General features: G+C 51.2%; 2 protein-coding genes across 2 annotated transcripts; one reads left to right on the top strand and one right to left on the bottom strand.

Moving 5' to 3' along the window:
* Positions 1 to 3: 3 nt before the first annotated feature.
* Positions 4 to 12,466, bottom strand: LOC134407831 (reticulon-2-like). Its single transcript, XM_063139779.1, has 5 exons — positions 12,360 to 12,466; positions 7,128 to 7,172; positions 5,822 to 6,316; positions 3,771 to 4,025; positions 4 to 185 (listed from the first exon to the last, which is right to left on the bottom strand). The coding sequence occupies exons 1-5, from the start codon at positions 12,388 to 12,390 to the stop codon at positions 4 to 6; spliced, it is 1,008 nt and encodes a 335-aa protein (XP_062995849.1). The 5' UTR covers positions 12,391 to 12,466.
* A 1,744-nt stretch (positions 12,467 to 14,210) lies between these two features.
* Positions 14,211 to 21,015, top strand: PPM1N (protein phosphatase, Mg2+/Mn2+ dependent 1N (putative)). Its single transcript, XM_063139801.1, has 5 exons — positions 14,211 to 15,119; positions 17,303 to 17,420; positions 17,897 to 18,011; positions 20,504 to 20,567; positions 20,952 to 21,015. Exons 1-5 carry the CDS (start codon positions 14,211 to 14,213, stop codon positions 20,979 to 20,981), a joined length of 1,236 nt encoding a protein of 411 aa, XP_062995871.1. The 3' UTR covers positions 20,982 to 21,015.
* The last annotated feature ends 3,881 nt before the right edge of the window (positions 21,016 to 24,896 follow it).

Raw genomic sequence — 24,896 nt, 5'->3', positions numbered from 1 at the left:
CTATTAATAGCTGACGAATCCCAGCTGCCGTCTCCCATCATAGGATCCTCCGTCCTGTCTTGGCCTGGCGGCCAGAGAAGGTTTTGCCAATCCAGGGCCCCTCGTGGGGAGGGGCAGCACCAGCCGCCGATGATGGCGGTGAGCCGGGACTTTATGGAGCAGCCTCTCCTGGCCCCCATCCTCAGCTGAGGAGTGAGGGGTGGGATGGAGGGCTGATCCTCCTAGTTTGGTGGAAGCTGAGAGCCCAGAGAGCCTGATTTTAACCCCAGAAAGCTGAGAACAGGCTTTAATTTGAGCCACAGCTCAGAACCTATTTTCAATGCCACCATTGCAGCAATGTGAAATAATAATTAGAGAGGCCCAGTACATAAATGTACCTCTTTTGAAGGCCCAATAAAAGGACTTTGCACTTTGGGGAGTTTCACAGAAGTCTTCATCAGATGCAGAGTGCTGTGTAACACACAACCTTTACATAATCTCTGATGTCAACCTACATCGGTTTGATAAAAGGTGCCATTTTACCTACCTTGGCTTTGCCAGTTTTGCAACCACTGAAGAATTAATAAAAGGGACAGCCTGAGGATGTGCAGAGTGCCTTTTCTTCACTGCTGCAGTCAGAGGTTGTCCGGCAGGCAAGAGTCCCAGCAACCGCTTCAGTGCTGGGAGCAACGGTGAAAGTGACCACGTGTGGTTTGAGAGCGGCATCTTAGCGCCCTCTGCCATGCTGGAAGGAGCACTGGGTGGGCGCCTTTCATAGAATCATACAATAACAGAGTTGGAAGGGGCCTACAAGGCCATCGAGTCCAACCCCCTGCTCAATGCAGGAATCCACCCTAAAGCATCCCCGACAGATGCTTGTCCAGCTGCCTCTTGAAGGCCTCTAGGGTGGGAGAGCCCACAACCTCCCTAGGTAACTGGTTCCATTGTCGTACTGCTCTAGCAGTCAGGAAGTTTTTCCTGATGTCTAGCTGGAATCTGGCTTCCTTTAACTACAGCCCGTTATTCCGTGTCCTGCACTCTGGGAGGATGGAGAAGAGATCCTGGCCTTCCTCTGTGTGACAACCTTTTAAGTATATGAAGAGTGCTCTCATGTCTCCCCCCAGTCTTCTCTTCTCCAGGCTAAACATGCCCAGTTCTTTCAGTCTCTCTTCATAGGGCTTTGTTTCCAGACCCCTGATCATCCTGGTTGCCCTCTTCTGAACACGCTCCAGCTTGTCTGCGTCCTTCTTGAATTGTGGAGCCCAGAACTGGACGCAATACTCTAGATGAGGCCTAACCAGGGCCGAATAGAGAGGAAGCAGTACCTCACGTGATTTGGAAGCTATACTTCTATTAATGCAGCCCAAAATAGCATTTGCCTTTCCAACAGTGCATGGCTGCTTCACAAACACCCTTCTAAACAACCACTTGACTTGTAAGAAAATGAAACTGGGCTCCTGCTTCCTTTCCCTCAATGGTTTCAGAACATTTCCTATCAACCTGCTGGTTATCAAAGGAGGCCCTTTTCTGTACTCCTTTCATAAGAGAAGTCTGATTAACCTTTTTAAAAGAGAAGGGCCTTCTCTGCACTGGCACCCCAACTCTGGAATGCCCTCCTAGGGGAGGTATCTCTGGCACCAACCTTGTACTCTTTTGGGTGCCAGATGAAACTGCTTTTGTTTGCACCAGCATTTTAAAATAAACTTTTTTTTTAGCTGGTTGAAATAATATTTTGCTTCTGGGTTTTACTTTTCGATGTTTAGATGTTTGGTTCTTGTTATGGTGCTGTAACGTACTGCATTGTTTTTAGGTTATTTTAAGTACATCGTCCTGAAATCATTTCTGGGATAAAGGTGTGTTTATAATTTTTTTAAAAAATAAATACTTTCATATCTTTAGAACTTTGATGACCTGAAACTTTTTTTAAAAAGCGGGTGGAAAGAGCAACGGGCTTTTAACACGAGAGGTTAAGAGGACTTCAGCCCTGTCTGCATAGCAGGGGTGGATGGGGGGTGAGGCAGACAAAATGAGCCCCCTTGGCAGGCTTTGTGCCCCAGAGCCAGCTGCCCACGTGGGGATCTTTGGGAAGCGCACGAAGGAGGCCCTCCTGCTTCCAATTTGTGCTGCACTCAGCACATCAGCTAAATATACCCCTGACTCGACTCGGCTGCAATTCTCCTCCAGGCACGCTGCCAGGGGCCGTGAGTGGGATGTTTCCTGGGCGAAGTAGGCCCTACTGAGGCCGGCATAATGGAATCAAGCAAACAGAGAAGTGCTGGGGCATCCGGCAGCTCAGCAGCCGCTGGAAACTCACAGGCACCATTGTCCAGGAATCCCTGGAAAGTAGTCAAGGAACATAGAATCATAGAATAGCAGAGTTGGAAGGGGCCTACAAGGCCATTGAGTCCAACTTCCTGCTCAATGCAGGAATCCACCCTAAAGCATCCCTGACAGATGCTTGTCCAGCTGCCTCTTGAAGGCCTCGAGGGTGGGAGAGCCCACAACCTCCCTAGGTAACTGATTCCATTGTCGCACTGCTCTAACAGTCAAGAAGTTTTTCCTGATGTCCAGCTGGAATCTGGCTTCTTGTATCTTGAGCCCGTTATTCCGTGTCCTGCACTCTGGGAGGATCGAGAAGAGATCCTGGCCCTCCTCTGTGTGACAACCTTTTAAGTCTTTGAAGAGTGCTCTCATGTCTCCCCTCAATCTTCTCTTCTCCAGGCTAAACATGCCCAGATGTTTCAGTCTCTCTTCATGGGGCTTTGTTTCCAGACCCCCAGTCATCCTGGTTGCCCTCCTCTGAACACGCTCCAGCTTGTCTGCGTCCTTCTTGAATTGTGGAGCCCAGAACTGGACGCAATACTCTAGATGAGGCCTAACCAGGGCCGAATAGAGAGGAACCAGGACCTCACGTGATTTGGAAGCTATACTTCTATTAATGCAGCAGCCCAAAATAGCATTTGCCTTTCTTGCAGCCCTATCGCACTGTTGGCTCATACTCAGCTTGCGATCTACAACAATTCCAACATACGTGCTTGTGAGCTGCAGAGGAAAGCCCGTAAGCAGCAAACCGGAACCTTTAATTTCTTTCTTTTCAATAAACCATGGCAGGTTTCTAGTCCTCATGAAAGTATCAAAATAATACTAATGAGAACATGTTTCCAGGTTCTACAAAGCGCTTACAAAACAGAAAATTGGGGGGGGGGTTTCCAGGTGAGATATTAAGGAATGGAGCAGCATTATTGTCTGTGCCCCCCCTCCCCCATTTCTCTGCACCTCAGGCCCTGATAAGAAACTTGGAATGACAAAAGCGAAACAGCATATCACCAACTAATCTACACAGTGAGGAAGAAGGCGGGAAAACTATTAAGCAGGCTGAGCTGTGCAGAATACCAGCATAGCTGAACGGACAGAGGAAGCTGCCTTAGGCTGAATCAGAAAGTTGGGCCATCCCCATGCGTTCGCCAGGATCCAGACTCTGCGAAGGGCCCCCAATTCAGTGGCAGAGGCCACGTTCTGCACGCTGGAGGTCCCAGGTCCAGCCAAGAAAGACTTCCCTGCTTGAAACCCTGGAGGGCTGTTACTTCCTATGTCCCTGCCTCAGGGAGAGCCCCTGTTACTAGAGATTCTGCACCCTGGGACCTCCTGCTAGGCTCTCTGTCTGGTTCCCTAACAGGGAGCCCCAGCACCGTTTTGGTTCCCTCCTTTTCTCTGAGTCCAGCAGAGCATTTAAGGAATCCGGCAGCCTGCCAAAAGGACGCCCCCTCTCCTGACCTCTGTCGTCTGCTTACCTGTGATGCATATTTCCAGAGTGTTCCCTGATTGGTCTGGTTCAACTTGATGCTGCTCCGTGGCTGGTTCCTGGCCTGCCCCCTCTTCCTCGTGGTCCTCCTCCATCTCTTCATGCCGCAGTGAGAGTCGGCGGAACTCCGGTGAGGTCAGTGCTTGGGGTTGGACGATGTCAGCACCACAAGGCGCCCCCATTCCAGGTTGGGGCGCTAAGGCGTCAGGTGGCAGGAGGCCCTCCAGGGAAGAATCGGCTGGATCTGTAGAGTTGACAACCCCACATTCCAAAGGTCACAACTTTTTGGTTTTTTTGTTTGCTGTGGGTTAATTAATCTGGAATTATGACTACCCCTAGTTCCTTACTCAAGAATTCACAGATTAATACAATTTTTAAAATGTTAGAACTCTCTGAGACATTTTAGTTCTCGTGCATCTTCAGTACCTGAGATTTGGGGGTTCACAGAATTATAGAATAGCAGAGTTGGAAGGGGCCTACAAGGCCATCGACTCCAACCCCCTGCTCAATGCAGGAATCCACCCTAAAGCATCCCTGACAGATGCTTGTCCAGCTGCCTCTTGAAGGCCTCTAGGGTGGGAGAGCCCACAACCTCTCTAGGTAACTGGTTCCATTGTCATACTGCTCTAACAGTCAGGAAGTTTTTCCTGATGTCCAGCCGGAATCTGGCTTCCTGTAACTTGAGCCCATTATTCCGTGTCCTGCACTCTGGGATGTGCCTTCCTTTGGGTTCAACCAAAGGAAGGCATATTTATACAAACAAAGAATTACTCCTTAATACAGGTATCCCCACTTCATCCATAAGCCCTGAAAGAGTGGGGGAGACCTACTGTTGACCACTCCTTAGCCAGCCAGGTTGTGGTTGCACTGTGCTAACTAATACATGTTGCACATCACCTAAACAATGAGTCAGAGAGGAGTACAAGGGACTTGGCACTCCTATCCTTTTGCAGTGGCCAGGTTCAGATGATCAAAACAGTCCACTGTGGGTTGTTTAAGGCACAATGGGCTGCAGTGCATGCCAAGCAGGATTTACATAGTCACTGCTTGGCTTGGGCTTCTTCTTATCATGTGAACCCAGGGACCATGAGTTAAACAGCCCTCACATAATCCAACAAGAGTCACTGGATTCAGACAGTATGATAACCCACACTCAAGGGTTGGGTATGGATTGAATGTAGGTTGTTGAACCATGGTGGGGTTTTTTGAAACTTGGATTAACGTCTTGTCTGAATTCAGCCATGCTAACAAACCATGGTTTGTTAACCACAAACAACCCATGAAGAGAACCCATGGTTTGCTGTTGGGTTGTGAACTGTGGGTTGTTCACGGTTTACAAACCATGGTTTGTTATCATGGCTGGGTTCAGGCAACATGATAACCCAGGTTTCAACAACAACCCTTGGCTCAAAACAACCAAACTCAACCCTTGAATGTGGGTTAGCATGTTGTCTGAACCCAGCCCATGTGTTATGTGTTATACTGTATGTGCCATAGTCCACCATAGGTTAAATAAACCACAATGGGCTGTTCAATTATGCAAACTGGTCCAGTGAATCCCCAATCTCTTGTTCTCCACAAGAGAAAAGCAGGTCAAAGACCACATTTTGCTTTTCTTGTTGAAAATGTCACACACACACACACACACACACACACACTTTCCCCATTTGGAAAAACCCACCATGGCAAAAACATTCCAGCCTCCTGCACTTTGACCATTCTTGACCTCTGGTCCCTTAAAAATAGCAACAAGCACTTCGCGTTCAGGCCTATTGAAACCTTTCCTAGACAAGATATATGAACCTGGAACCCCTGAGCCCCAGCATCTCATGCATTCCAGTTCTGAATTCTCCCACAGGATCCCACGTTTTACGATTTCACTTGTTTCGAAGCCGGTTGGATTTTTAAGAGCCTCGTGAGCCACGTGCTCAACCTGTCTCACACCCTCCCGCATTCCCTGCTGCTGCTGCTATTTCAGGATTTCATTTTATTTCCATTGATCTGGCTTATGAGTTGCCAGGGCTGCTCCTCTCTCTGTACCTGAGCACACCTCGCTGCTGCTGCTGCTGCTGCTCCGTCCCCACTCCGTCCCCTGCTCAACAGGGCTGTGACGTGGAGACCCTTGCACTCCCTTGCCTTCTGCTACGTCCAGTTCGTGGGAGCAGGCCGCGCGGACATCCCAGCCTGAGAAGGGGTCCAGTCCTTGGCAGTCGCCCGGAGGTGATGCCCCCTCTCCGTCGGGAGACGGGCAGAGGCTGGGAATGTTCTCCAAACTGTCCCCCAGGGCCGGCACAAAGGTCTCGCAGGTCTCGGTGCGTGGCAGTGGGCCCCGCGCCCGGCGGGTCTGGGAGTCTCGCCGGCTGCGAGGGCCGTGCTCCCCTAGGGTTGGGCTGCCGCTGAGGGGCGCCGCAATGGTGATGTAGGAAAAAGTCAGCTCCCGCGGCGTGCCCCATTCCACAGAAGCCTCCTCCTCCTCATCTTCAGAGAACTCCCGTGCCGTCTGCAGCTCCGGGAAGTCAGATTCATCGTTGCCACCTGGGGCAGGAAAGGCAAAGGTCACAACATGAGGGACAAGGGCCACCCACTCCCGGCTGGACATCATCACAGCTCCCCCCACTCTGGGCTGGAGGCGGCAAGGCGCACGGAAGAATCCAGGCCCACTTCGAGCGGGAAGACCCGCTACGTTTGCAGGTCAGCATGCCTGGCTCCAGCTCACAATGGGTATTGTGGGCAAACCAAGGGGCATAAAAACGCCAACAGGTCTGGCTGCTGGATCAGACCATTATTATTATTATTATTATTATTATTATTATTATTATTATTAATTAATATAGCACCATCAATGTACATGGTGCTGTACAGAGTAAAACAGAAAATCGCAAGACCCTGCCGCTTAGGCTTACATTCTAGTTAAATCATGGTAAAACAATAAGGAGGGGAAGAGAATGCAAACAGGCACAGGGTAGGGTAAACAGGCACAGGGTAGGGTAAAACTAACAGTATAGAGTCCGCACAACATCAAGTTTTAAAAGCTTTAGGAAAGAGATCCTGTTCCCCACCGTGGCCACTCAGGTGCCTCCAGGAAGCCTCCAGCAGAAGCTGCCCGAGTCCATCTGGCCCAATATTGCTGACACTCTGCAGGGTTTGAGGCAGGAGCTTTTCTTGCCCTACCTGGAGATGCCGTGGATCGAACCCGGGGCCTTTCTGCATGCAAAGTGGAGGCTCTCCCACTGAGCTACGACCCCTCACCGCAAATGAAGAAAACAGCACACACACACACGGCACACTGTTGTTCCTGTAAGCCTGCGGCCTTGGCCAGCTGTGCCCGCTGGCCACAAGTACTCACCATCTGTAGAGTCAGGTGTAGTGGAGGCGGTAGAAGGAGACTCTTCTGCAAGGAACAAAGAGGAAGACTTAGGCACTGCGACGACACACAGACACAGCCTTCTCCAACCTGGGTCCCTCCAATGCACTGAACCACAACTCCCAACATCCCCACCCAGCCATGTTGTACTCCAACATATCTGGAGGAAACCAGCTGGGGAAGGCTGCCGTAACCTAAGCTGGGTTGTACCAGTAACACCATCACCATTATGATGTAATCAATCAGAGCATTTTTGCTTATTTTAAATGAAGCAGAACGACACAGAGAGAGGGGGGGGGGGAGAGAGAGGGCGAATGCTAACTGCTTGCCCCAAGGAGCTTACAATCTAAACTTTGGCTATGCAGAAGGAATAGATGGAAGCAGAAAGGTGAACATGTAAAACTAATAAAATTGAGTCCCATCTTGCAGATTGATATTCAAGGCAAGTCTTGGGTGTGAAAAGATTGAATATTACTGTTCAAAACCCCCACCCCCACTGAATAGCTTGCTTTTTATTGTTATTGATATTATTGTTGTTCCTGCTGCTGCTGCTGCTATTTTTCATAATACGATTTAGCAGTTGACTGCTGGCATGTCAGTTTGGACTAGCTGTAGCGCCTCGCTCTGCCTCGCCACATGGTGACCGGATGCCTTCCACCTCAGTCCTGTGCATACCCATCAGCGCACGATCCAGGAAATGACCTCAGTTTACTCCAACGAGGGCCCGGAGTGCAGAAGCACAGGAGCAATTAATGCACCATCTGGAGCTCTGCCACAGCGGCTGGGTGCATCCGGATCAACCCCATCCTGCAGACACACTCCGGCTCTCCCTCCGTTCTTTCCCTGCCTCCTCAGCACACACCCCTCACTCCAGCAGCAGAAACATCAGGAAGCCACTGGTGGTCGTGCCAGAGGGTTGCCAGGCCCAGAGCCAGCCGCGAGGGGGGGCCCTGCTGCCATGCCTCTACTTACTCCATGGCCACACGCTAGAGGGCATCACCAGTGGGTGATTGGGAAGAGGGATGCTGATGGCCAGTTACTTTTCTCTGTTTTGGAATCCAAATTAAACTTAAAATTCTCAAACTAAAGGAGTGCAGCCTTGGGGTTTATACCAATCTCCCAATTCTGCCTTTTATTATTTATTTATTATTATTATTATTTATTTATTACATTTTTATACCGCCCAATAGCCGAAGCTCTCTGGGCGGTTCACAAATGCGCTCCAGGTTTTATATTGTGCATTGTTTCTTTATCAGTGTTAAGGGACATAGTACACACACACACACACACACACACACAACATATATGTATATATAGACAGACAGACAGACAGACTGTGGTGCTTTGCATTAGAAAGTAGGATAGGGCAGGTTCCTGACCTGAGGAGCTTGTAATCTAAAATAGTTACAGAGGAGACAGAAGCAGAATGGGAGGGGAATGGAAGGGGGCACATAGGTGGAGAACACACATTTCTCTCAGTGGCCCCATTCAGAAGACACCTTAAACCATGGCTTTAACCACAGTGAATAAAGCTTTTTGCTTTATTCGCCATGGTTAAAGCCATGGTTTAAGGCAGTGGTCCTCAACCTTTTTGGCACCAGGGACCGGTTTCATGGAAGACAATTTTCCCACAGACCGGGGGGGGGGGGGGTGGTGGTTTGAGGGGATGGTTTTGGGAAGCCATGCCTGCCCCCTCTCCAGCAGCCCAGCCCTGCCCCGGCTGGGTGGGCGCCCAGCCAAAATGCCAGGGTGGGCAGCCGGCCCTGGAACGGCGCGCCCGGAAGTCGCTCTCCCAGAGCGGCCTCCAGCCGAGCGCACCACCCCAGAGCCGCCCCCACCCCACCCCAGCGTCTTGGCTTCACTTTGGCTGGGCAGGCGAGATGGCACCCCACGCCCAGGTATGCTGGGGTGGGGGAGGGTGGGTGAAAGCAGCTCACCTGCGTGGCCCGGTTCCTAACAGGCCATGGACCGGCACCGGTCCACGGCCCGGGGGTTGGGGACCCCTGGTTTAAGGTGTCTTCTGAACACGGCCTGGCTTTCTGGCTTAACCACGATGGTTAAAGCGTCTTCTGAACGAGGCCACTTACATATAGTTAGGCTTAGTTACACTTGAGTATGGAGACGAACGGACGGTGGCAGACATGTTTGGGAAACATGAAGGCGGAATCCTTGCATTAATAGAAGTATAGCTTCCAAATCACGTGAGGTACTGCTTCCTCTCTATTCAGCCCTGGTTAGGCCTCATCTAGAGTATTGTGTCCAGTTCTGGGCTCCACAATTCAAGAAGGATGCAGACAAGCTGGAGCGTGTTCAGAAGAGGGCAACCAGGATGATCAGAGGTCTAGAAACAAAGCCCTATGAAGAGAGACTGAAAGAACTGGGCATGTTTAGCCTGGACAGGAGAAGATGGAGGGGAGACATGAGAGCACTCTTCAAAGACTTAAAAGGTTGTCACACAGAGGAGGGCCAGGATCTCTTCTTGATCCTCCCAGAGTGCAGGACACGGAATAATGGGCTCAAGTTAAAGGAAGCCAGATTCCAGCTGGACATCAGGAAAAACTTCTTGACTGTTAGAGCAGTGCGACGGTGGAATCAGTTACCTAGGGAGGTTGTGGGTTCTCCCACACTAGAGGCCTTCAAGAGGCAGCTGGACAAGCATCTGTCAGGGATGCTTTAGGGTGGATTCCTGCATTGAGCAGGGGGTTGGACTCGATGGCCTTGTAGGCCCCTTCCAACTCTGCTATTCTATGATTCTATGAATAATGCTACCTAGTCCCAGATTGCATACGTTCCAAGTGTCCCTATTTACAGAGGGAACAACCCCCTGTCTTATAGGACAAGGTGCTGGTAAAACCGTGTCCCTATTTGACTTTTTGAATAATGATGGAAGATTCTTGTTGGACGTTCTGTAATATGCACAAACTGTGCATTATCATGCTTCATGCTTCAGGATCTCCAAAAGTTAAATTTCTGAGGCGGGGCGGGGGGGGGGGGGATGCTAGTGCCCACGCACGATAAGATCCACCTGCACAAGATGCCAGCTAGAGGAGAGCTTCCTTTTGGCTCCCTCCATCATAACCGCCTGTCTTGATGACAAATATTACAGAACGTGTTCGGTACTGCAGCTATTATATTGTATCAGAGCCTGACAAACTGCAGCTGATTGCACTTAATTCTTGGCATGTTTGACCATCCTAGAAACCAAGTGGAAGCGACAAAAGGTGTATATTCATCACAGGTGTGAACTGATATCTTTCTGCTAAAAGACTTGCCACAGGAAGTTGCCTTTTACCATTCAGACCACTGGTCTATTCAGCCAGTGGAGGCTGGTGGCTCCGATGTTAATGGGACACTAAATCCGCTCCGTCTTCCCATCAGAACTGACCGCTGACACCAGAGCCACCAACCTCCCCTGGTATTATATTGCATTGCAGCCTGCAACACCTTGGACAGCTCCTTTACGGTTCTGACTGAAACCTGGAGCGCATTCACCGCCCATTGACACTGGAGTCACCAGCCTCCCCTGCATTCCGCTCAGAATGGAACCCCGGGGAACCGAACTCCGGGCTCCCCAGCCATACCTGAAATGCCAGGGGCTTCTGCATGCGAAGCAGGGCCTCCCCCACTGAGCCATGGCCCTTCCCTCCTCTTTCCTGTCCTTCACAAGACTTTGCCCAGGGTTGTTTCAGTACTCTCAGCTCCACCGAAAAGTAGGGCTTGGATGGGGCATCACTTGTCTTACCCACAAACCCAAAATGTATTTCAAAAGTAAAAACTGTACGAGACGCATTTCACCACTTCTTTGACGTGGAATTTCAGTTCAGGACAACGTCCAGCCATCTCCATCTCTGTGGGGCCGGTGGCCTCGATGCCCCAGTTACGGGCAGAGACAGCAGCAAGGCCAGTTCTGGGCAGAAATACCCACCTCATTCCAACCTCCCTTGCTGACGGAGGGGATGCTGGGACTTGTAGTCCAACACATCAGGAGGGTACCAGAATGGAGAAGGCTGCCTTATAAGCACAGCGCTATGCACGTTTACTTGAAAGTAAGTCTCAATGGGGCTTAAGGAAAGGAAAGGAACCTCTCGCGCAAGCACTTGAGACCTTGCTGACTCCTAGAGGGACGCCTGCTTTCGCTGATGTTTTCTTGGCAGACTTTGTAGCGGGGTGGTTTGCCATGGCCTTCCCCAGTCGTGGTCACCTTTCCCCCAGCTAGCTGGGGACTCCTTTTACCAACCTCGGAAGGATGGAAGGCTGAGTCGACCTGAGCCGGCTGCCCGAGAACCAGCTTCCGCTGGGATCGAACTCAGGCCGTGGGGAGAGTTTCGGCTGCAGTAACTGCCGCTTACCACTCTGCGCCACACGAGGCTCCTCAATGAAGGCTGAATGGGGCTTACTCCCTAGTAAATGTGTTTTGGATTAAAGCCTTACAGTGATGAATTCCTTCTCATGCCCCTGTCCTTCAGCCACCCAGCAAAACGCAAGAGGTGACCTCTACACACATCACCAGCAATTTGCTTGTATGCACCTTTGAATCACAAGAAGATGCTCACTACTGCTTCTCCCCACCCCGCACTTTCTTTTTCTTTTTTAAACTTAGGGAAGACTGTAAAAACATTCTAGGCCGGGGCAGACCTGCACTTAATATGTGCTTTGCTACAGAAATTCCTTTTACCAGCAGCAAAAGCCTCAACCCTGAAATCTGCAAAATAATAATAATAATAATAATAATGGAACTGCTCCTCCCTGAGCATGTGCAGGGTGCAGCAGTGTGAGCGCAGGCGCCCTGTCCTTCAGCTCTCAGCAAGCGCAATTAATGTACACATCTGAACATCGGGGGGGGGGGGGGGCGCTGCCCTGAGACGTATAAACAAAGCTCTGGAGGCCCGGCTCAGCATTAGAAACGTGGGCAGCTAAAGTTTTGGGGAAAGCAGCAAGGAATCGGCTTTCAACCTTCCGCCTTCATTCCCCCAATGCAGAGTGGAGCTCTCCCCCCACCCCCGCCCCACGGCGCCCCGCCCCGCCAAAAACACCTCTTCCAAGTCCCCTTTGACTGGGTGGCGACGGGAGTTCAGGTCTCTCGTTCCCCTGGGCTCCCTGCCTGCCCGCCTGAAACGGGCTTTGCTTTTAAGGGGGGGTGGGAGAGAGAAGGCTCTTGGCCTGGCCCCGCCCCGGCCTGCCCCCCTCCCCAGCCCCTGCCCCCCGGATACCTACTGCAGTGGGCAAATCCCAGGACTTGACCCATCGCCCCGGCCGCCGGCCGCCTCGAGGTCCATGCGGGATGCCCGCGCGCTGCGCTCTGGCCGCGCCGCCCTCGCCCGCCGCCGCCGCCGCCGGCTGCTCATCTCCCCGGCCCCATCGCGCCCCACCCGGCCCCGCTGCCCAGCCCTGCCTGCCTGCCTGCCTCCGGGGCTGGGGGGCTCGGCGAGGCCGCGGCGGGGGGGGGGGCGCTGCGGCAGCCGCGAGTCCTGGAAGGCGGCGAGCGCGAGAGCAGCAGACAAAGAGGCGAGGCGGCGGGCGGGGATGCAGCAGACAAAGGCAGCGAGCAGGGACGGAGGCAGGCGCAGGATGGGGCCGCGCGCACCTGCCAGGGAGGGGGGCGGCTGGAAAGGGGGCTGCGATCGCCGCGGGGGGCGGCAGGCTGTGACCGGGAAGGGCAGGGGGGAGGCGGGAGAGGCGCGCCCTTGCCGGAGAGCTGCCGCCTGCCGCTCGGCACCGCCCCCGCCCCTCCTCGGCGCCTGCGGACGAGCAGCGGCAGAAGAGCCCGCGCGCGCGCGCTGGCCGGGCTGAGCGGCACAGCGCGCGCGCCCCCGCAGCAGAACACCCCCGCCCCCGCCTCTCGTTATCCATGCAGGCGCGCGACGCGCACGGCGCAACCAGCAGGGGAGGGGGGGCAAATCCCTGGGGGGATTCTGCGCCCAGAAAAGCAGCATTCTGCAACCCGCATACATGATCCACGCTCTCTCATCCAGGGTTCTTGTGCCTCTTGAGATCAGGCCCGGCAGCCCTCAGTCCGTTCCAAGCATCATCTTCACACTCGTAGGGGCTGGAAACGTGCTTTAAAAGTTTTTTTGTAAATCGAAACACCTATGAAAACAGAGCAGGGGCTCAGAGGGGGCAGGATTCTGCAGCCAAACTGGATCCTGCCTGGGACTGAGCAGCAAAGTTGCAGCATTCTGGAACACAGAGCAGGACCAGGGTTAGGCAAGCTGTTCTCTCTTTCTTTTCCTTTTTCCTTTTGCTTTATATCTGACCCTAAGGGAGAAGAGGCAAGTGGCATTTAAAAAACCCAAACACGACCCCATCTGGCTGCTCAGAAATGGGCCAGGTGGTGGCCCACGAGGGTTGGGAGTTGGGGGGTGGACTCTGGCTGGGAGACACTGCAATGGCCTGGGCAGCAGACACAGGCGCGGGCGGGATTAGGGGGTTTAAAACCCCATATTTAGCTGCTGCGGGATGAAGAGATTACAGTTGCTGGGCTAATGCCGAAGCGAAGAGGAGGAAAAGCCAATCAGAAATTGCTTCTCGGAGACCAGGGGCAGACGGTGAGCAGGGCGGAAAGAGAGGAGTCCAGCAACGGCCCACGGAGGATGCTGGCAGCCGGGAAGGAAAGGCCATGTTGTGGCCACAGAGTTGACACATCTCGGAAGAGAGACTGTGTGGACTACCCAAAGAGCAACAGCTGGGGATGAGCACCCCCGGGCTAGTAGACTGGGCCACTGGGCACCCCTCCAGTGAGCCCAGCTGCAATACTGAGGAGCTCGCCTTGACCGCAGAGGGCCTGCCGCCCGCTGAGGAGCAGCACCCAGTCCCCAAGTAGCATCCTGAGCTCTGGACGTGAGCGACCGAAACTGGGCCACCCCCTGGCTAAGGATACCGGCTGCCAGCAAACAAGACCCGGTGGTCGAGGGGACGCCCAAGATGGCAGGTGGTGGTGAGGGCAGTGGCTGAGTCCCCCAGAGGGTAGCTGGGGCCTGTGACTCCTCCAGAGCTCCCAGGGTGGCTCCCAGCCTCTTGCCTTCCAGGCTCGGGGAGGTATCGTGCTTGTGGGGGCCGTGGCGGAGGATGGCCAGCTTCGTGAGACTCCTGGTGTCGGAAGCCGAGCGGATGGTGTCACGATTCTTCAAGTCGGAGCATGCGGAAGAAGCCCCCAGTTTCTTCTTGGAGGCGCCGCGGACGGAGAAACTGCTGGAGCGAGGAGCGGTGGGGGGGTTGAGGTACGGCCTTGGCTCGATGCAGGGCTGGCGGGCCCACATGGAAGATGCCCACACCATCCGGCCTCAGCTGCCCGACAGCCTGGCCAACTGGGCTTTCTTTGCGGTGTACGACGGGCACGCGGGCAGCACCGTGGCACACTTCTGTGCCAAGCACTTGCTGGAGCATGTGCTGGCGGCCGAGGCCTTGTCAGGGCAAGAGGAGGACCCCGAGGCAGTGAAGGAGGCCCTGCGGGAGGCCTTCTTAGCTCTGGACAAGCGCATGCAGTCCCTGTCCCAGGCCGAAGACTGGGAGCATGCGGGTTCGACCGCCGTGGCCGTGCTGGTCTCACCCCGTCGTTTATACTTTGTCAACCTGGGAGACTCGCGGGCCCTCCTGTGCCGCTCGGCCACCGTCGCCTTCTACACGGAGGACCACAAGCCCACAAAGCCCAGGGAACGGGAGCGCATCCAGAACGCCGGCGGCACCGTAACGCTGCAGCGGGTCAACGGGTCCTTGGCGGTCTCTCGCGCCCTGGGCGACTTTGACTACAAGGCCGTGGCCTGGTGCAGTGCCACTGAGCAGCTGGTGTCACCCGAGCCGGAGATCTACGAGGTGGTGCGCTGCCCGGACGAGGACGAGTTCCTGGTGCTGGCCTGCGATGGCGTCTGGGATGCCTTTGACAACGCGGGGCTGTGTGCGTTTGTGCGCTCCCGCCTGTGCCTCTCTGACGACCCCCGGGACGTGTGTGAGTGTGTGCTGGATGCCTGCCTCTACAAGGTGAGGTCCTTGGCCATCAGGATGGTGATGATGGGGGGGGGGCGGCTTCCCAGGGGGCTTGAGTAGTGCAGACATGATGGCTGCCTGGGTTTCTAGACATCACAGGTGAAATAGCGATGATGACGATGATGACAAAGTATAAATAAAAATTTCAAAATATGTAACACTTTACAGTTTACATCTCAGTTTTGATAATGGAAAAGACAACAGAGAGAGAAAAGGAGGGGGAGTGGCCAGAGCCATGACAAACCCTTGCCTGACGATGGAGTTATAGGTCTTTGGGTTTTTGTTTTGTCAGCAGAAAGGCCCAAGGCGTTTAACCCAAGGCTTAATATCAGGCAGTAGAAAAGGTGCCTCTCTAATAGAATGTAATAGAATGCCTATGCGGCAGGGTCTTGCTATTTACTGTTTTACGCTGTACAGCACCATGTACATAGATGGTGCTATATAAATAAATAAATAATAATAATAATAATAATAATAATAATAATCTCTCATTGAACTGTGTTTGGGGTTTCTCCCTTTTTGTTGGAGCCGACAAATTTGAAGAAAGGGTGGGCTTAAGCTCCTCCTGTCTATGTAGGAGACTCCACCCCTGAAGCAAAATCATAGCGTCCACCACTGATGCTGGAAGTAAAGCCAACCAGACTTACAGCGCAACCCTATGCATACTTGAACACAGCTCCATTGGACACAGAGGGCTCATCTACACCAAGCAGGATATTGCACTATGAAAGCGGTATATAAAAGGCAGGAGCCACACCAAGCAGGATATAGCGGTATGAAACTGATATATGGTAGGTGTCACGGGCCCAACAGTGGTCAGTGCACTTCAATACCGCTATAAAGCAGTCGTGTGGCTCCTGCCTTCTACGTATATACTGCTTTCATAGTGCAATATCCTGCTTGGTGTAGATGTGCCCAGAGTGACTTACTTCCAAGTAAATAGGCATTAAATTGCACTGTACAAGCAGTTTAAATACTATGATTTCTGCTACTAAAACAACTACTTTATAACCCCTAGTTAGCCACGTTATATTAAAAGTAATTGTAACTACTTTTGTAATTGCTTTGAAGTACTCTCAGTGACCATTTTTTTTAAATATAACTACTGCCCCACTCCCAGTTGTAAAATTAAAACATAAAAAAGTCAAACAAAACAGTTTACTGAAGTTTAATGACTTTAGACAGAGTGGACAAACAAACCCAAGCTAAGTGCGACCTGAGACTTTTTCCCACAGACATGTCCTAAGCCAAGGAAGAGCAAAGAGTTGAAATCTCCAAATATTTAGATTTCATCTCCCAGCATTCCTATTGGCTATGCTGGCAGTGGCTTCTGGGAGTTGAAGTCCACAGCATCTGGCTATCTACCTTCAGCCAACCCCTGTCCAAAGCTAATCAAGTCTGTGTAACACTTTCCTTTCTATTTTCTGCCCAGCAACAGCCTCCTCCTCCTCCTCTTCTTCTTCTTCTTCTTCTTCTTCTTCTTCTTCTGCTGCTGCTGCTGCTGCTGCTGCTGCTGCTGCTGCTGCTGCTGCTGCTGCTGCTACTACTACAATAAAAAAAACACCACCAGTCATGTAATTAACACACATAAGTGGCACAGTCCCTGTCCCAAGGGTTTATGGAAGAGGCTGGCAATTGAGGGCAAAGACATCAGGGATTAGTGAAGTGGAACTGTGGAGCATCAAGAAGTAATTTAGGAGGGGCAAGAAAGAGTAGTTCAGGGAAGAATTAATTAAAAAGGTGGGATGCATGGAGGGACTTGACGGAAGAGAAACCTGAGTGGTTGAAGAAAATGGAAAAGATACCATTAATCCTGAAAGCTGTGGGATCTTTTTTCCTGGGCGCTAAAGCAGAGCTTGACTAGCAAACTCCATGTGGGCCTTCCAGCCCAGCGGTGCAACTGCTTTCTTCCTAGTCCAGGCCAGGACTCTTACAAATACTACATGCTGAATAGGGTCCTCTTTGCAACAAGTTCCCCTGGAGACTGCAGGCATGCCTGTATTCTTACTCAAAAGTAAGTCTGACTGCATTCAGTGAGACTTACTCCCAGGTAAGTGTGTATAGAACTGTAGGGTTCTCCAGGTGGAAGAAGATGGCTGTCCCCGTTGCAGAAGATGCTGGCCAGGAGGTACAATTCTCCGATCACCTGGATGGCTGACTCTATGCTCTCCCTGCAGGGAAGCCGCGACAACATGACTTGCATCGTGGTGTGTTTCCCAGCTGCCCCGGGTGTCTCCCAGGAGGCCTTGCAGAAGGAGTGTGAGCTGGACACTTACCTGGAGAAGAGGGTGGCAGGTTTGTACCTGTGGCCGGTTTGGGTTGGTGTCCATACAGAACACCTGGGGAGGAGGGGAGACCTTGAGGGCAGAGGGAGATTTAGGCGTTACATCAGGCATGAGTCAAAGTCTTTACGGTTTGGCTTGGTTCCCATGTGGCACTTTAGATCTGAGCTGCCTCCAATCTTGGACTTGAGCAAAGCTTATCCTGAGTTCACTTGCCAGGTTGCAGAAGACTTCTTGTTGCAGCCCAATTAGCAAGCGGAGGAGCTGAGCTCACGTACAAAGCTTTTCAGGCACTCAAACTCGGCTCTCGAGCATTGTATCCTTCAGCGCCCCTAGGATTGCGCTGCAGACCACCGTGAACGTGAGACCCCCGGGGGAAATGGAGGAGGATGCTTGTCTTTCAAGAGGGGGAGTTAGCAGGCTTGGCAGAGGGGCGAATGGCAGCGAGTAACCAGCCCCCTTCCCTTTCTCCTGCCCCCATTATGCCAGAGGTTTATGAGGAGCTACTGCAGCAGGAAGATGGCCCCAACCTTGTTGCTTTATTCCATCGCCTGGCCACAGAGGTGAACCCGAGCCTTCCTCCAGGGGGAGGTCTGGCTAGCAAGTAAGTAGGAAACCCTCCTTCTTCAGGGGGGATACCCTCCCCTCCCCCAACAGGGATCTACATCAACCTCCATCTGATTCTGCAAAAGTCGTCATGGGCTGTTGCAAATGGAGGACAGTCAACTTTTGCAACCAAAATTATCCTGTTGCCTGGGCCGGTGGAGGGTGGGACTAGAGGTGGGGCCCAGCACTTCTGGGGCAGAGTCTAGCAAGAAAAGCAGTTTATTTCCCTAGAGTGTACAGTTTAATTGTGGGGCGGAGGGGAGATCCTTTGTTTTTCTGGAAACTGGGCCTAAATACAGAATTAATTGATGGCATTTCCTTCCCCAAGCTCTGCTAATTTAGATGCCTTTGAGAAAGATTCCTTCATGGAGGGGAAATGGTCTAGAACAGTGGTTCTCAACCTGGGGCACTCCAGATGTGTTGGACTACAACTCCCAGAATGCCCCAGCCAGCTCTGCTGGCTGGGGCATTCTGGGAGTTGTAGTCCAACACATCTGGAGCGCCCCAGGTTGAGAACCACTGGTCTAGAACATCAGAAGAGCCCTGAGGCTGGATCAGACCAAGGGTCCATCTAGTCCAGCACTCTGTTCACACAGTGGGCAACCAGCTGTCAGCCAGGGACCGACAAAGCAGGATATGGTTACAACCACACCCTCCAACACATGTTCCCCAGCAACTGGAGTACATAGGCATACTGCCTCTGATACTAGTATCAGAGGACTCGTAGCAATTAACAGCCCTTGTCCTCCAGGAATTTGTCCAGTCCCTTTTAAAGCAGTTCCAATTGCTGGCCGTCACCCCGTCTTGTGCAAGTGAATGCCGTCTCTCGATAATAATTAATTACCCCTGATGGCTGCACGGAGCCTCCAAGTTTAGAGGCAGTGTATCTCTGGACATTGGTTGCTTGAGAGGCAGCCAATAGAGGAGGGCCAGGAGCCGTCTGATAGGCTAAAGTGGGAAGCAGAGGAAGCTGGATTGGATGGACACAGGCTGCTCTGGACCAACATTTGTATGTTCCTAAGTTCCTAAAAGCAAAAACCCAACAACTACTGTGATAGAATCGCTCGGTTTGACTCAGGGATTCCCCGGCCGGAGAAGGGGGGCCTGACTCAGCCAGCCCAGACACACGCCCCTTCACTGCTGCTTGTTAACCCTTTGAAGTCTAGGTTCTCAAGGAAACGATGCCACACTCCGGAGATAGGGACCAAACACTTTTATTCTTCACACTACACACTTCTGTAAGGGTCCACACATTAAGGTAAACACGTAAGAGGTTTGGGGGGAAAACACGGACCAAGGAATGACACACTTAGGACTGCAGGGACTAATACCTTACCCTCCCCCTTTACACGCTCAAGCCAATAGAATTCGCACTCACTACCCACTTTACCACCCACCAGCCATTAACTCAGGCAAGGTCCCTTGCCCAATTGTACCCAAACCTAAACTTAGAACAAAATAAACATTTAATTCTGCGACTCAACCCCTTTGTTGCTCACTCCGACTTGACTTTACGCCACTTGAATTAGGACTCCTTCCCTCAGCGGCCGCGTGGAGCTTCTGCCATCCAGTCGGCCCGGCCTGGACGCTCTAACTCACCACACACACACTGGACTCCTGACACCCACAGGAAAGAGACCGGACCCTTGGGTGCCTAGGCTTTCTATCCCTTTCTGGGACCCCCTTGTCACCAGACCCACCCTGACCAATAGAAACCCCATAGCAACCCACACCTCTCCCGAAGGGAGGGGGAATGTTCCCAGACATTGCACAGCTGCAACCTGTTACTCCCCGTCCCCGGCACTAGTTCGGGGAGGTGTTATCAGATGCCAGGTGCTTCTCGCCCAGTGCGGCCTTGGCATTTCACTTGCTACTCCCTTTTCAGACACAAAGAAACCCCTCTCCCTGGGACGAAGCAAAAGATGTTCTCTTAAAGCAGCCTTTCTCAACTTGGGGCGCTCCAGATGTGTTGGACTACAACTCCCATTCTGGGAGATGCAGTCCAACACATCTGGAGTGCCCCAGGTTGAGAACCACTGTCTTAAAGGGACCATGACTACTACTACTAAAGCCACCCTTCCCCAACCTGGTGCCCTCCAGATGTGTTGTACACCCGCACATCTGGAGGGCACAAAGTTGGAGAAAGCAGAACTAGACCATTTTCATGCTGGTTGGTCGGCAGTCCTAGGCCGCACTGCAAATAGGGTTAAAGTGTAGTTGTTTCCCCGAAATAATAGGTGCTGGTGCTCAAGCTTGCCTGAAGGTCTCACCTTCTGACTTGACAATGGAACCCCCTAATCCCAGATCTGTGCCTGTACTTACTCAGCAGTTGTGTGAACAGCACTCTGCTTATGCTTACGGCACTCTTCCAGCTTTATCCTTGGACTGGCACCTTTTCTTTTTAAAAGACAAGAGGACTACAGGTTGGGAAAGGGTCTTGGTGGGATGCTGATGTATCCCAGCCTACTGACGTTCTTCCTCCCCACACAGGAGAGCTGTGATCATGGCTGCCTACGAGCGTGTGAAGCAGAGGCACGACGAGCCACAGCTGCCGGTAAGGGGCCACTGGGATCCTCTGCTTCCCTCCTGTGACTCCAGACAGGCAGCTGGTTTAGAAGCTTGCCTGCCCTACTTACATTCCTCATGCTCAGTTATGCCCCAGGTGTCTACACTACAAACTGGGTTTCAAACCAATTCAACTATCATTTTAAATTGGGTTTCAAACCAGTTCAACCATTTGTTTCAAACTGGTTTCAGACCAGTTCCATCATCTGCCAGCTGCCCCAAGGAACCTTGGAAATTGTCATTTTTGAGAGTGCCATGCATTGACCCCCTTCTCAACTCCATGCCGACTTTGGCGTGCTTGTAGCTAGCGTTGTGCCATTCACCCACATCTCCCGACCCTCCACCCATGTCCTTATTTTTATTTTCATTTCAGGCCCCCAGTGTGAATACGGACTCAAGTTGAACAATGCCATGACTCTTGGACAACAGCTCCGGTGTCCTCTCCCAGAAGGGCTCAGGTTGGGGGGGGGGTGTCAATGTACTCAAAATTTCTGGGGGGAACCTAGCAAGGTGGAAGACATTTGGGGGAAATGGGCAGCGTCGGGGCCACCCCCACTGGGATGGAAAACACCGCAGAATGAAAGGAACAGCAGACGCTCACACCAAGTTGCAAGGTTGCTGCGTGGTTACCTGTTCTGAAAAGATCATCATATTTTCTTACCTGCATACCAGTTTATTTCTCGAATATTCTACTCAGATGATAAAGAAATGCAACACACACACACACATACTGGAATTTCTCAAAAGGGACAGTGCAACCCGCTGATGCCAAGACAACGCAAAGTGCTCACCTCTGCAGTCCTTGGTCAGTTGTCTTTAATATTTTGGCTCAATACGATATAACCATTTAGATTTGCACAGTTCTTCTCAGCCTTTATCTTGTTTCCTCTGACAACCCCCTTATGAATTAGGCTGCCATTTCCCCCCTTTCAGATGGGAAAGTGAAACCAAGAAAGAGAGACTTCGCTGAGACTCTCCCACGAGTCTGAGGTTGGAACACGGGGTGTCATTTCTAAAATGAGGGGGTGCTGGGACTTATTCCGGATTAGGGGCTGTGCTTTCTAAAGTCGATGGCCTTCTCCTCCATCCTAAACATGTGGAAGCTGGTTGTGGCATCTCCATGGTGGCATGAAGGCACTCTACACATGTTCAGAGGCACTTTCCTATTAGTACAGGTTATGCCGTACTAGACAGAAGCATTGAAAATGGGCCCAGAAAATAGTTCTTCCAGGATGGCTTTCTCATATTATCTTTTGCACAGTTGTTTTCATGACTATCCAGTTGTCTCTAAGCTTCCCATTTCTCCTTATCACACCAAGTATACAATCTCTTCTCTCCAAGTCTCTCTTCTGGGATTATGCCTTGTGCCTCCAGGATTCAATAGCTGTGTTGATGGCATAATTGGTGAGAGTCTGTCTTAGTTTTGCACATTTTGTTATGGTGTGGTTGCATTGAAATGACATAGGTTTGTGTTGATATCTCCAGCTCCTTTGATTTGTTCATCCCAACGGTTTGTATATTATCTTTAACTAAATGATTGTATACATAGAACCTTGCTATAAGGGCCCTTGGACACATTGCTGGGCACAATTAAATATTGTTTTCCGTTTGCTTTCTTAATCAGTGTTTATTTACAGATATTAATACATTGGCACAAAATGGGGAGGAATTACAGCGGACATGGTGGGAACACAGAAAAGGGTCTGTGGTTGAAACATACAGAAGAGGTTACTAGGTTTGACCTTATTTGAAGAAATTGTCTTTATTTTAAGGAAACAGATCTTAATTCAGATCTCTGCAAAACACTCTGCACATTCTCTAATGCACTGTCTTCTGTATTATGTCTTAATTAAACAGCTGATTTTTGGCTGCAGAAACAGTTTTTGGGCTGAAGGCTGGCTGGCAAACCTCTAAATTCCCTGTACAGATTGACCTTTGCCTGAGCTGAATGTAATTTTACAGGTTGTACATAATATGTGGGGGAAAACCCATCTCCCAATTCTTGTAAGGCCATGTTTGCTTTTCCAGCGTCAGTTCTATGTGTATGTGAGAAGCTCATTCGCACTGGCCTTCATGCATTGTTAAGTTGTTGTTGTATGTTGGTGGAAGGATATTACAGTGACTTCACTTTTGCAGTGACATCCAGGATTATCTGCACACACGCCCTTGCTGTTTCTAAGTTTGTTTCTGGTTATGTGTGTCCTATTCAAGGACTGGAAATCCATAGCATGTCCTTCCCCCCATGTTATATATTATAGTTTTAGCAAGGAATATTAAACAACCAAACAAAACCCAGCATCCTATAACCTGCAGATCAACACAAAATAGAAGCTAAAATGTTACACAAAAACAGTAGTAAGAAGGAAGAAAATGAACAACCGTGAACTCCTGAACCATCATTTACCCAACAGATTAATCCAATCATAATAATTAATGTTTTTATATAGAGGGAAATTGAAGGAGACATAATCTGCCTCATAGCAGTAAATTGTCAGCCGTCAATAGACACAAAACAAATCCTATTTGGAGGACTGTGGGACCCGTGCGTTTGGATTCTTTACACAAGTTACAAACCGGAAGCAACTCCCATAAATGGATATGGCTTATTGTTGCTGGAATTTGCTACCTTTTGACAGGTCAACTCCTCCATAGAAAGAAAACATGTCCCAAAACTTAGCTTACCAGTGAGGCTCAGAAGCAACGTCATCGGCTCACCACAGTCCACGATAATACCAGGATCTTTTGTGCATCTGCAGGAAAGAGAACATTTCCACATTTAGTGAGCAAAAGCCACACTGAGAGGATAATCCACAGTCCTGTTCTTTTCAAAAGCTGATGCCAGGAGGAAGGTACTTTTTTACAGATCTATTACGAAGGAACATTAATATTGTTTTGACTGCATCTTTTCCACCTCTGCCCTGAACGGCCTTAGTTACCAGCTACCTTTACAAGGATGATTCTCTCAACCTGGTGAGAGCCAATGGCCACGCCGGCTGGGGTAATAATGGCAGTTGTAGTCCCAACACACCTGTTGTCCCATCACAGATTGGGAAAGGCTGCAGGAACTGAGACAAATGGGTTTGAAAATAAATCGGTTGGGATGGATGCAGTTTGAAGCTGAATTAACTGTGCTGGCAGAAGTGGGCTTCTTCCTCACCCCTTCCATCCCACGGCAGCCCCTCCAACCCCCTGAAAATACTCCACAGAGAGGCAGAAGACCCTGATGAATGAGATGAGTTATGGGGTGTGGGGTGGAGGGGGATCTCTAAAAAATCAGATGGAGGTCCCTTCATCCTGCTGAAAGCAGACCCTGGATCCATCCCCTAGTTCACAGAATCGTAGACTTGGAAGGGGCCTTTAAGATCATCAAATCCAACCCCCTGCTTAGTGCAGGAATCCACCTTAAAGCATCCCTGACAGATGGTTGTCCAGCTGCCTCTTGAAGGCCTCTAGGGTGGGAAGAGCCCACAACCTCCATAGGTCATTGTCATACTGCTCTAGCAGTCAGGAAGTTTTTCCTGATGTCCAGCTGGAATCTGGCTTCCTGTCACTTGAGCCCATTATTCCGTGTCCTGCACTCTGGGAGGATCGAGAAGAGATCCTGGCCCTCCTCTGTGTGACAACCTTTCAAGTCTTTGAAGAGTGCTATCCTGTCTCCCCTCCATCTTCTCTTCTCCAGGCTAAACCTGCCCAGTTCTTCCAGTCTCTCCTCATAGGGCTTTGTTTCCAGAGCCCTGATCCTCCTCGTTGCCCTCCTCTGAACACGCTCCAGCTTGTCTTCTTACAGATCCATCTAGCACTGCCAGTGAGCCTGGGAGCTTTCAGAGCTCACGAGGATGGTTCCCTTCCCTGAGGGAAACCACAAAGGAAGTGGTGGGAAGCAGAGGCCCCAGGGATCATCGAGGGAATAATATGTCTTTGTTTCAGTTGCACCAGGTGCCGGATCTGGGCGATAGGCTTAGTTGCAGTTGTCCATGGGAACCCAAGGGGACGGAGCCCAAGTCTTCATGGAAAAGGTGGATTTTAAGAAGGGGGGAGGGATTTGAAGGAAGCAAGAGCGGTGGCATGCTGGCATGGTCTTGCTCTCCACATGGTCAGAGATAACTGCCTCACACTCTTCAGGGCTGTGTGTATCTTGGCTGGTTCCTTTTCCCCAGGTGTGTACAGAGATAACTGCTCAGAGCTGGAATGGAAGGTAGGGAGAAGACCAGGCATCTGCCGCTTGCTTTGCTGGTCAAATATTGTCACAGGCCTGCTAATGTTTCACAAGGACTTGGGAGTCCCCCCTCCCTTTCCCCCCCCCCACCACCACAGCCGC

This window comes from Elgaria multicarinata, chromosome 13 (assembly GCF_023053635.1).
Source record: "Elgaria multicarinata webbii isolate HBS135686 ecotype San Diego chromosome 13, rElgMul1.1.pri, whole genome shotgun sequence".
Lineage (NCBI taxonomy): Eukaryota > Metazoa > Chordata > Lepidosauria > Squamata > Anguidae > Elgaria > Elgaria multicarinata.
Note: the sequence above shows the minus strand (reverse complement) of the source record. Positions and strands in the feature narration are given on the sequence as shown.

Coding starts and splice junctions, on each gene's coding strand:
- LOC134407831 (XM_063139779.1), bottom strand. CDS start 12,390: ATGGGTCAAGTCCTGGGATTTGCCCACTGCA. Junction 7,173..12,359: donor CCTGGGATTTGCCCACTGCA/GTAGGTATCCGG, acceptor TGTTCCTTGCAG/AAGAGTCTCCTTCTACCGCC. Junction 4,026..5,821: donor CAGCAGCGAGGTGTGCTCAG/GTACAGAGAGAG, acceptor TCAACTCTACAG/ATCCAGCCGATTCTTCCCTG.
- PPM1N (XM_063139801.1), top strand. CDS start 14,211: ATGGCCAGCTTCGTGAGACTCCTGGTGTCGGAAGCCGAGCGGATGGTG. Junction 15,120..17,302: donor TGGATGCCTGCCTCTACAAG/GTGAGGTCCTTG, acceptor CTCTCCCTGCAG/GGAAGCCGCGACAACATGAC. Junction 20,568..20,951: donor ACGACGAGCCACAGCTGCCG/GTAAGGGGCCAC, acceptor TTTTCATTTCAG/GCCCCCAGTGTGAATACGGA.